General features: G+C 39.3%; 1 protein-coding gene across 2 annotated transcripts in view; it reads left to right on the top strand.

Moving 5' to 3' along the window:
- Positions 1-12,242, top strand: part of FSIP1 (fibrous sheath interacting protein 1) — a 220,852-nt gene extending 208,610 nt beyond the window's left edge. For both annotated transcript variants that reach the window (XM_065941257.1, XM_065941258.1), the window contains one exon: positions 11,603-12,242. In XM_065941257.1, the coding sequence (XP_065797329.1) occupies positions 11,603-11,649 (47 nt within the window). In that variant the 3' untranslated portion in view covers positions 11,650-12,242. The remainder of the gene's footprint in view (positions 1-11,602) is intronic.
- The last annotated feature ends 455 nt before the right edge of the window (positions 12,243-12,697 follow it).

The raw sequence follows: 12,697 nt of genomic DNA, 5'->3' as shown, positions 1-12,697 counted from the left end.
ATGCATGTACAGTATTTTTTTTTTCTAATCAAGCACTTGAGCTGCTTATCAACACATTCATGTAACTAAGAGGAAAATATGATTGGCAAATAACAAAGATAGAGTAAGGCATAAAGGGACACCAAGTCAATCACGCAGTAAAAAAGGGGGATAAGACTACACTAATTTTTCAAGGAAAACAGTGACATTTCCTATAGGACCCATTTATTGAATAATTTTTAAAAAAATTTCTATAATAAGTGTAACAGTGAATCAGATAGGGTTATTTTTAACATAATACCACTAAATTAAAACTAAGGAGACCAACTATCTTGGTCTGCTCAGGAGTGTCTTGATTGTACACTGAATGTCTCTTGTCTTGAGTAACCCTCAGTCTCTGGCAAACTGGGATGGTTCAGTTCAGTTCAGTTCAGTTCAGTCACTCAGTCGTATCTGACTCTTTGCGACCCCATGAATTGCAGCACGCCAGGCCTCCCTATCCATCACAAACTCCCAGAGTTTACTCAAACTCATGCCCATTGAGTCAGTGATGCCATCCAGCCATCTCATCCTCTGTCGTCCCTTTTTCCTCCTGCCCCCAATCCCTCCCAGCATCAGGGTCTTCTCCAATGAGTCAACTCTTCGCATGAGGTGGCCAAAGTATTGGAGTTTCAGCTTCAGCATCAGTCCTTCCAATGAACACCCAGGACTGATCTCCTTTAGGATGGACTGGTTGGAACTCCTTGCAGTCCAAGGGACTCTCAAGAGTTATCTCCAACACCATCGTTCAAAAGCATCCATTTTTCGGCACTCAGCTTTCTTCACAGTCCAACTCTCACATCCATATATGGCCACTGGAAAAACCATAGCATTGACTAGACAAACCTTTGTTGGCAAAATAATGTCTCTGCTTTTTAATATGCTTATCTAGGTTGGTCATAACTTTCCTTCCAAGGAATAAGTGTCTTTTAATGAAATAAAATTTCATGGCTGCAGTCACCATCTGCAGTGATTTTGGAGCCCAAAAAAATAAAGTCTGACACTGTTTCCACTGTCTCCCCATCTATTTCTCATGAAGTGATGGGACCGGATGCCATGATCTTAGTTTTCTGAATGTTAAGCTTTAAGCCAACTTTTTCACCCTCCTCTTTCACTTTCATCAAGAGGCTTTTTAGTTCCTCTTCACTTTCTGCCATAAGGGTGGTGTCATCTGCACATCTGAGGTTATTGGGATTTCTCCCGGCAATCTTGATTCCAGCTTGTGCTTCTTCCAGCCCAGCGTTTTTCATGATGTACTCTGCATATAAGTTAAATAAGCAGGGTGACAATATACAGCCTTGATGTACTCCTTTTCCTATTTGGAACCAGTCTGTTGTTCCATGTCCAGTTCTAACTGTTGCTTCCTGACCTGCATATAGGTTTCTCAAGAGGCAGGTCAAGTGGTCTGGTATGCCCATCTCTTTCAGAATTTTCCACAGTTTATTGTGATCCACACAGTCAAAGGCTTTGGCGTAGTCAATAAAGCAGAAATAGATGTTTTTCTGGAACTCTCTAACTTTTTCGATGATCCAGCGGATGTAGGCAATTTGATCTCTGGTTCCTCTGCCTTTTCTAAAACCAGCTTGAACATCTGGAAGTTCTCGGTTCACGTATTGCTGAAGCCTGGCTTGGAGAATTTTGAGCGTTACTTTACTAGCTTGTGAGATGAATGCAATTGTGCGGTAGTTTGAGCAATCTTTGGGATTGCCTTTCTTTGGGATTGGAATGAAAACTGACCTTTTCCAGTCCTGTGGCCACTGCTGAGTTTTCCAAATTTGCTGGCTTATTGAGTGCAGCATTTTCACAGCATCATCTTTAAGGATTTGAAATAGCTCAACTGGAATTCCATCACCTCCACTAGCTTTGTTCATAGTGATGCTTTCTAAGCCCACTTGACTTTTCATTCCAGGAATTCTGGCTCTAGGTGAGTGATCACACCATTGTGATTATCTGGGTCATAAGATTTTTTTTGTACAATTCTTCTGTGTATTCTTGCCACCTCTTCTTAATATCTTCTGCTTCTGTTAGGTACATACCATTTCTGTCCTTTACTGAGCCCATTTTTGCATGAAATGTTCCCTTGGTATCTCTAATTTTCTTGAAGAGATCTCTAGTCTTTCCCATTCTGTTGTTTTCCTCTATTTCTTTGCATTGATCGCTGAGGAAGGCTTTCTTATCTCTCCTGGCTATTCCTTGGAACTCTGCATTCAAATGGGAATATCTTTCCTTTTCTCCTTTGCTTTTCACTTCTCTTCATTTCACAGCTATTTGTAAGGCCTCCTCAGACAACCATTTTGCGTTTTTGCATTTCTTTTCCATGGGGATGGTCTTGATCCCTGTCTCCTGAACAATGTCACAAACCTCCGTCCATAGTTCATCAGGCACTCTGTCTATCAGATCTAGTCCCTTAAATCTATTTCTCACTTCTACTGTATAGTCAGGTCACTCTAAATTGAAAGTGAGAACATAAAATCAAGGAGAAAATTAATTACCCAAAGGATAAAGTTAACAGAGTCCAGCTAAGTACCAGGATTTTGAGGCTAGAACATAGATGAGCAGAGATGCCTGGCTCAACCACCCGCCAGCATGATCTGATTTAGGGGTTAGTTGTATGGGCTGTGAGTGAGACAGACCTCCTGTTTGAATCCTCGCTTGACTTGTAGCAGATGATCTTGTGCAAGTTACTTAATCTCTCTCTCCTCTCTACCTTGTTTCCCTTATCTATAAGATAATATGGCTTTAGTATTTATCCTCTAGGATTATAATAAGAATCAAATGAGAAAATTCACATAAAATGATTAGTGCAGTGATTGGATTTGGCTGGCCTACCTAGTACTTAACATTTCATCAGATTTCTCATAAAAGCCTAGATTTCTGATGTTTTTAGCAAATCAGCAGGTCTTACACTTGGGGAGGAGAGCCGAACAGCAGATATTTCCTTTAGGAGCATGTACTCTGCTGGAAAACGTGGCCCCATCTGACCCTCTCTACTTCATGTGCTTGACCCTTTGGGGCCATATGATATGCATCCCATGTTATAAGCCTTTGTTGCTTAGAATATTGTCCCATCACTGGAGTGTTGTTAGAAGTTCAGGGCCTAAGGCCCCACCCCAAGCCTACTGAATGAAAATTTGCACTTTAATAAGCTCCCCTGTGATAATTACAGTGAAGTTTGAGAAGTTCTGTTACAAACCACTAGAGCATTCTTCCTAACCAGGATGAATGTAGAGATCATCTGGGAATTTTTTTGCTTGTCTGTTTTACACCTATGTCCAAGGCCTTGGCCAGACTTAATAAAATCAGGCTCCCGGGTGTGGAGTGCTCAATCTGTCAAATTAATGCAAGTCACAAGATTTTGCTGTGCATATTTGAGAAATAGGGCATTCAGTTTATATGTAAGAAAACTAATACCGTTATCCTATTAGTATCCTCAGATAGAACAAGTTCTCAGTTCAGTTCAGTTCATTCACTCAGTCATGTCCAATTCTTTGTGACCCCATGGACTACAGCATGCCAGACCTCCCTGTCCATCACCAACTCCTGGAGTTTATTCAAACTCATGCCCATTGAGTCAGTTATGCCATCCAACCATCTCATCCTCTGTCATCCCCTTCTCCTGCTTCCAATCTTTCCCAGCATCAGGGTCTTTTCCAATGAGTCACTTCTTCACAACAGGTGGTCAAAGTATTGGTGTTTCAGCTTCAGCATCAGTCCTTCCAAGGAATATTCAGGACTGATTTCCTTTAGGATGGACTGGTTAGATCTCCTTGCAGTCTAAGTGACTCTCAGGAGTCTTCTCCAACACCACAGTTCAAAAACCTCAATTCTTCGGTGCACAACTTTCTTTATAGTCCAACTCTCACATCCATACTTGAAACTGGAAAAACCATAGCCTTGACTAGATGGACCTTTGTTGACAAAGTAATGTCTCTGCTTTTTAATATGCTGTCTAGGTTGGTCATAACTTTTCTTCCAAGGAGCAAGTGTCTTTTAATGTCATGACTGCAGTCACCATCTGCAGTGATTTTGGAGCAAAAAAAAAAAAAAAAAAAAAAAAAAAAAAATGTCTGCTGCTGTTTCCCTATCTACTTGCCATGAAGTGATGGGACCAGATGCCATGATCTTAGTTTTGTGAATGCTGAGTTTTAAGCCAACTTTTTCACTCTCCTCTTTTACTTTCATCTGTAGGCTCTTTAGTTCCTCTTCGCTTTCTGCCATAAGGGTGGTGTCATCTGCACATCTGAGGTTATTGAGATTTCTCCTGGCAATCTTGATTCCAGCTTGTGCTTCATCCAGCCCAGTGTTTCTCATGATGTACTCTGCATATAAGTTAAATAAGCAGGGTAACAATATATAGCCTTGACGTACTATTTCCCTATTTGGAACCAGTCTGTTGTTCCATGTCCAGTTCTAACTGTTGCTTCCTGACCTGCATATAGGTTTCTCAAGAGGCAGGTCAGGTGGTCTGGTATTCCCATCTCTTGAAGAATTTTCCACAGTTTGTTGTGATCCACATAAGTCAAAGGCTTTGGTGTAGTCAATAAAGCAGAAATAGATGTTTTTCTGGAACTCTCGAGGTTTTTCGTTGGTCTAGCAGATGTTGGCAATTTGATCTCTGGTTCCTCTTCCTTTTTTAAATCCATCTTGAACATCTCACAGTTCATGTACTGTTGAAGCCTGGCTTGGAGAATTTTGAGATTTACTTTGCTAGCGTGAAAGATGAGTGTAATTGTGCAGTAGTTTGAGCATTCTTTGTCATTGCCTTTCTTTGGGATTGGAATGAAAACTGACCTTTTCCAGTCCTGTGGCCACTGCTGAGTTTTCCAAATTTGCTGGCATGTTGAGTGCAGCATTTTCACAGCATCATCTTTCAGGATTTGAAATAGCTCAACTGGAATTCCATCATCTCCACTAGCTTTGTTCATAGTGATGCTTCCTAAGGTCCACTTGACTTTTCATGCCAGGATGTCTGGCTCTAGGTGACTGATCACGCCATCATGATTATCTGGGTCATAAGATCTTTTTTGTATAGTTCTTCTGTGTATTCTTGCCACCTCTTCTTAACATCTTTTGCTTCTGTTAGATCCATATAATTGCTGTCCTTTATTGAGCCCATTTTTGCATGAAATGTTCCCTTGGTATCTCTGATTTTCTTGAGGAGATCTCTAGTCTTTCCCATTCTATAGTTTTCTTCTATTTCTTTGCACTGACCACTGAGGAAGACTTTCTTATCTCTCCTTGCTATTCTTTGGAACTCTACATTCAAATGGGAATATTTTTCCTTTTCTCCTTTGCCTTTCACTTCTCTTCTTTTCACAGCTATTTGTAAGGCTTCCTCAGGCAACCATTTTGTCTTTTTGGGTTTCTTTTTCTTGGGGATGGTCTTGATCCCTATCTCCTGTACAGTGTCATGAACCTCCATCCATAGTTCATCAGGTACTCTGTTTATCAGATCTAATCCCTTGAATCTATTTCTCACTTCCACTGTATAATCATAAGGGATTTGATTTAGGTTGTACCTGAATGGTTCAGTGGTTTTCCCTACTTTCTTCAATTTAAGTCTGAATTTGGTAGTAAGGAGTTCATGATCTGAAGCACAGTCAGCTCCCAGTCTTGTTCTTGCTGACTGTATGGAGCTTCTCCATCACTGGCTGCAAAGAATATAATCAATCTGATTTCGGTATTGACCATCTGGTGATGTCCATGTGTAGAGTCTTCTCTTGTGTTGTTGGAAGAGAGTGTTTGCTATGACCAGTGTGTTCTCTTTGCAAAACTCTATTAGCCTTTGCCCTGCTTCATTCTGTATTCCAAGGCCAAATTTTCCTGTTACTCCAGGTGGTTCTTGACTTCCTACTTTTGCATTCCAGTCGCCTATAATGAAAAAAACATCTTTTCTGGGTGTTAGTTCTAGAAGGTCTTGTAGGTATTCATAGAACCATTCAACTTCAGCTTCTTCAACCGTGCTGGTCTAGGCATAGTCTTGGCTTACTGTGATATTGAATGGTTTGCTTTGGAAACGAACAGAGATCATTCTGTCGTTTTTGAGATTGCATCCAAGTACTGCATTTTGGACTCTTTTGTTGACTATGAGGGCTACTCCATTTCTTCTAAGGCATTCTTGCCCACAGTAGTAGATATAATGGTCATTTGAGTTAAATTCACCCATTCCAGTCCATTTTAGTTTACTGATTCCTAAAATGTTGATGTTCACTCTTGCCATATCCTGTTTGAGCATTTCCAATTTGTCTTGATTCGTGGACCTGACATTCCATGTTCCTATGCAATATTGCTCTTTACAGCATTGGACTTTACTTCTATCACCAGTCACATCTACAACTGGGTGTTTTGCTTTGGTTCTCTCTCTTCATTCTTTTGCATTTATTTTTCCACTGATCCCCAGTAGAATATTGGCCACCTACTGACCTGGGGAGTTCATCTTTCAGTGTCCTATCTTTTTGCCTTTTCATACTGTTCATGGGGTTCTCAAGACAAGAAAACTGAAGTGGTTTGCCGTTCCCTTTTCCAGTAGACCATGTTTTGTCAGAACTCTCCACCGTGACCCACCCATCAGTCTTGGTGGCCCTGCAAGGCATGGCTCATAGTTTCATTGAATTAGAAAGGCTGTGGTCCAGGTGATCAGATTGGTTAGTTTTCTGTGATTGTGGTTTTCAGTCTGTCTGCCCTTTGATGAAGAAGGATAAGAGGCTTATGGAAGCTTCCTAATGGGAGAGACTGACTGAGGGGGAAACTGGATCTTGTTCTGTTGGGCGGGCCGTGCTCAGTAAATCTTTAATGCAATTTTCTGTTGATGGGTGGAGCTGTGTTCCCTCCCTGTTATTTACCTGGGGCCAAACTATGGTGGAGGTAATGAAGATAAATAATGACAACTTTATAGTCCAAATACATTTCCTCTCGAAATTCTGCCCATCAAAGGATCTGATTGCAACTTGCTCAGTTGAGCCAGTGCAGGTAAACTGGGTTTGGGGAAGATGTTTCGTTGGTTTGAAGGTGTGAGTGAATGTATATCCTTGCTTCTACCACCTGAACAGTCTGAAGGGAATTAGACTGTTTTGAGAGAGTTGTAATATATATACAACAATGTTTATATGCACTGTTGTACTATAGTCTTACTGGTTTGCAGCGGAACAGTGAGATTCTGAAAATACTACCATTGCTAGCTGATTTTTTTCCACTAAAAAATTTTGGCCTGCTTGTAGGGTAATGTTTAACTCATCATTGCTTTGATGGAGTTCTCTTTCTCTCAAGTAGTGTGTGCCTTCAGGCCTCTTAGTTATCATGTGAAATTGCTTTTCCAAGTCTACTAATTGCTTGTCAGATGCTCTTAGTAAGCTAACCCTCCAAAGTTTCTTTAATCAAAATATCAGAGTTGGCATATTAGAAATTCCCAGTGTTAATTCCTGTTTTATGTAAGACCTTAGTATATAGTGAATTTGTATTTGATGAATTTACTTTTTCAAGTTACTCTCATCTAATTTTCTTTTTTTTCTTAATACATATTTTGTTGAAGTATAGTTGATTTACAGTGTTTCAGGTGCATAGCAAGGTGATTCAGTTATACATATATACATATTTTTGAAATTATTTTTTATTATAGTTTATTAAAAAAATATTGACTATAGTTCCCTAATTCAGTTCTTCTTGTGGTAGACTTCATAGAAATATTTTCCCCCTGATTATTTTCTCTATCATAAAATAACACTTTGTCTACTGTTTTATTTGGTAGTATAGAGTGAACAATGGCATGTTGGAGAGGTTTGATATTTAACTGTAATGAACTTATCACTTTATCAAGTATTGGGAACTTCTGATTCCACTGTGTCATTCAAAGTGAATAAAATGAAAACATGAAAGAGTTACTGAAGATCATGACTATAGACTAGATTTATTGGCACCCCTTGGGAGCTTGTTAGAGCTGCTGAGTCCCAGACCTACTGTATCAGGTTCTGCATTTTAACGAGATGCCCCCCAGCAGGTGTCTGTGCACTGAAGTGTGAGAAGATCTGAATTAGATGGTTTATTTTAGGATTATAAAAAAACAGCAGCCTATGTGGTGATGATGAAAAAACTATCAGAAAGTATCTTCTTTTCCTGTCTGCTCAAGCCCTGCTTTATCCTCTTCAATTTCATTGTAATGAAGACACTGCCTTTTCCTTTCCATTTTACTGAAGACACTACCTTCTCCAGACTGTCCTCTTACCTTCCCACTCATCTCACTTTTCCTTCTTGTGTGTAACCTTCCTCTTCACCACTGAGAGCAAGCAAGTCCTCCTCTTTAGTTCTCTACTGCTTTTTCATGGCTAGTATTTTATTTGGAGACATACCTGGCTGATATGGGATCATCTGTACTTTGTATACTTTTGATTTTCAGACCTCTCTCTTTGGCATCTGCCTCAGGGCTGCCTGGCATGTAAAGCTATACTGAGTCCATCCCATAGACAGTGCTTCTTATCTTTGACTGCACAAAAGAATCATCAGGTGATATTTAACAACAGATCAATACCTTGTTTCCATTCCAGAATTATATCAATTTCTAGGGGTTGGCTCTGGGCATCTGTGTTTTTTTAAAGCCAGTTTCTGAGGATGGGGTCTGGGTGATTCTGTTGTTTAGTTATGACTAAGACCACTGCTCCAGGGTTCCATGGTATTCATTCATTAAGGATGCTGTTCCTAGGTTATCAGGCGAGTAGGGCATGATCACTGCTCTGAATTATTTCATAGGATATTGATGAAGGCAGGCACTTAAGCAGACAACCTCAACATATGGGGCTGAGTTTAAGAGCTTCTGGACAAAGTATTTGGGAACACTAGAGGGATGATGAACGATTGGGGAGATGGGGAGCCGGCATTTGAATTGAGCTTCTGAGGATGAGTGGTCACTCACTGAGTGGGTGAGAAGGAGAGCTCTCCAGATAGAAGGACTAGCACTTATGAAGATGTGGTGCCGAGGTCTTATTCCTCATCTCACATGTGAGATATTGAGGTGCACTTCTCACAGATCCCACCTTCCTCTCCATGCTAATATTTCTTCTCCACGAATTGGCAATGTCACTACATTTCTCATGGTGCTCTGAAACTCCAAATCATCCGTTGTTAAATGTTAGATTGATTTTTAAAATAACAGCTCTCTCGACATCTACTCTGAACACCTGTGTTAGTTTCCTACAGTTGCCACGACACTTGATCACAACAAAAATTTATCGTCTCATAGTTCTGGAGGCCGAAGTCTGAAGTCAAGATGTCAGGAAGGCCACACTCTGCCTGGAAGCTCTATGGAAGGATGCTTCCTTGCTTCTTCCACTTTCTCAGGTTGTTGACATTCTTTGACTTCATTGCTTTGTGGCCATATCACTCCAGTCTCTGACTCTGTCTTCACATTGTCATTCTCTCTCTGCACGTGTCTCAAATCTCCCTCTGCTTTCCTCTTATAAGGACATTTGTTCATTAATATGGGTCCCAACTGTATAATCTAGAATTCTCTTGTCTCAAGATCCTTAATTATATCTGTAAAGATGCTTTTCCCAAGTGAGATGACTTTCATAGGTATCAGGGATTATGATATGGATATAACCTTTTTGGGGTAACCTTTCAACAATACCATACAATTCAGCGGGTTTTAGAATGTTCACAGAATTTTGCATTCATCACCACTATCAATTTTACAATATTTTCCTAATCCTAGAGAAAAATACTGTACCAACTCACAGTCACTGCCCATTTTCCCCCAACCCCCCAGCCCTAGGTGATCACTAACCTACTTTATGACTCTATGAATTTGCCTAGTCTGGAAACTTCATATAAGTGGGATCATACAATATGTGGCCTTTTGTGTCTGACCCCTTATAATGTTTTCAAGATTCATTCATGTTGTGGCCTGTATTAGTACTTTACTCTTTTATTATTGAATAATATTCTTTTGTGTGAATTTACCACATTTTCTTTATCTGTTCATTTGCTGATGGACATTTGAGTTGTTTCTACTTTTTGGCTGTTATATGTAATTCTGCTATTAATCTTGGTGTGCAGGTTTTTGGGTAGATATATATTTTCATTTGGGGTTCCTGTGATGGCTCAGCCATCAGTTAAAAAAAAAAGTCTGCCTGAAATGCAGGAGGTGCAGGAGATTGTGGGTTCAATCCTTGGGTTGGGAAGATCCCCTGGAGGAGGAAATGGCAACCCACTCTAGTATTCTTGCTTGAAAAATCCCATGGACAGAGGAACCTGGCAGGTTATAGTCCATGGGGTCACAAAGAATCAGACATGACTGAGGGATTGAGCTCAAACGTGTTTTCATTTCTCCAGGGGATATACCTAGGAGTAGAATTGCTCTGTCTATGGTAACCTTTCGAGCAACTGTCAGATGTTTCCCAAGTCAGCTGCCTCATTTACATTCCCATCTACAGTGTTTGAGGGTTCCAGTTTCTCCTGATTCTCTTTTATTGTCTTTTATTTGGTGCTATTGTCAATTCTGCCTTGTATGAAAAGCTTCTTAACTAAGATTAGAAGAATATTTACATTCCACTTTGGTTAGTGTCACAATTTGTTTCTAACATTGAAGAAATGAAAGGCGATCAATTCTTATTTACCCTAACTCTTGCATTTACTTTTTGTTTCACCCGGCTTCCTGGAATCTTAGTACAAAGTAAATAATTATGATAATAATAATTTTGATGCCTGTCTCCAAATTAATAACTATTTTAGTTCAAAACCCAAAAAACTATCCCATAGCTGTAAGCTCAATGAAGGCAAGCCCCTTATCTTTCACTTTTTCTTGTAAATTTTGTATACAGCTTGTGGTGACTGTGCAGCTCAGTTCAGTCACTCAGTTGTGTCCAACTCTTCGAGACCCCATGGACTGCAGCACACCAGGCTTCCTGCTCCTTCATGTTCTTTGAGTCAGTGATGCCATCCAACCATCTCGTCCTCTGTCATCCCCTTCTCCTGCCTTCAATCTTTCCTAACTTCAGGGTCTTTTCCAGTGAGTCAGCTCTTTGCATCAGGTGGCCAAACTATTGGAGCTTCAGCTTCAGCATCAGTCCTTCCAATGAATATTCAGGACTGATTTCCTTTAAGATGAACTGGTTGGATCTCCTTGCTGTCCAAGGGACTCTCAAGAGTCTTCTCCAGCACCACAGTTCAAAAGCATCAATTCTTTGGCACTCAGCCTTCTTTATGATCCAGCTGTCACATTCACACATGACTACTGGAAAAACCATAGCTTTGACTAGATGGACCTTTGTTGGCAAAGTAATATCTCTGCTTTTTAATATGCTGTCTAGATTTGTCATAACTTTTCTTCCAAGGAGCAAGTGTCTTTTAATTTCATGACTTCAGTTACTGTCTGCAGTGATTTGGGGTACTTTGAATATTGATTTTAATATTCAATAAATATTAAATTTAATATTAAATAAATTGTTGCACAGTGGTGATTGTATAATAAATATTAAATGAGAATGTGAGTCATCTTATGTGTAAAAGGATTTAATGTTTATAAAACATAGGCTGATAATTTTTCTTAATTATGCACAGATATCTGACAAATTTGGTTATTCTTTTTAATGTGCAGATGAACAGGAGACTGAAGATATGACAGAAGAATGTAAAGAATCTTAAACACTGACTTGCTGGGTTGTGCTTCTAAGAGAGTTGGTAAATTAAGTTAAACCACAGTTTTTCCAAATTCTTTTAATTCAGTGAATGCATTATAGAGACCATTCCTCAAATGACGATTTTTATGTTTAGATTCTCTCTTTCTGGATCATATTTTTTTGATATTTTTGAGACTTGTGGTAAATTGCTCACTGGTTTTTCCTCATTGAAATTCCCAGGAAAGTTGTTTTTTATTGCATTATAGAAACCAACATTTTATGTATGTGTGCTATGGTAAAACTAGTTGAAGTTTTATGATTGTTTTGTATTTGATATTACACATTACTACTTTATTGGGATTTAGACAGGTTTGTTGACCATAACTTGTAGCTTTGCCCTGATTTCCTTTCTTTCCTCTTCTCTAATGCCTGTTAAGTAAAGTATAGCTTGCTGTGAAGAGAAATGAATTTTCCCAACAAAACAATGTTAGGCTACCCTTGCTATCTTATTAGTAGTGGTACTTTTCATAAGTAGAAGTTTGACAGATTATTTCATATATGACGTTTAGTTTGTTATCTTCTTTCAGAGTTTCCTTTTAGAGTTCAGCAAATAAAGATCAGCTGGTTTTAAAAAAGCTATACTACTATTTTAAGAGAGAGGGTTTATTAGTAACAAGTCAGTAACCTGGATTTATGAGAACCTTTTATGTCTTTTCCAAACCCATGTGCTTCTGGTGTTTGATTGATATGTATGTGTGTGTGTGAGAGGGAGAGAAAGAGAGAGGGAGAGGGAGAAAGAGAAGAGGAGAGGGAGATAGATGGCGAGGAGATAGTTTATGGCTTTATAGTATATTTCTCCAAATGGTATTTGTTGCATAGTGGACCTTTATATTACAAAAGTTTAACAGAGGGTAGTAAAACAGAATGATTAAGCAAGTAATTTTACCCTTGAAAGGAAGGAGACCCTTCTATAGCATGTATACTGAAGGTACCTACCTCTAACAAGGAACTGGCAAGCTGAATTTGTATAATATACTCAACATGAAGGCTCCAAATTAAATGAAAGATTACCT

This window comes from Muntiacus reevesi, chromosome 7 (assembly GCF_963930625.1).
Source record: "Muntiacus reevesi chromosome 7, mMunRee1.1, whole genome shotgun sequence".
NCBI lineage: Eukaryota > Metazoa > Chordata > Mammalia > Artiodactyla > Cervidae > Muntiacus > Muntiacus reevesi.
Note: the sequence above shows the minus strand (reverse complement) of the source record. Positions and strands in the feature narration are given on the sequence as shown.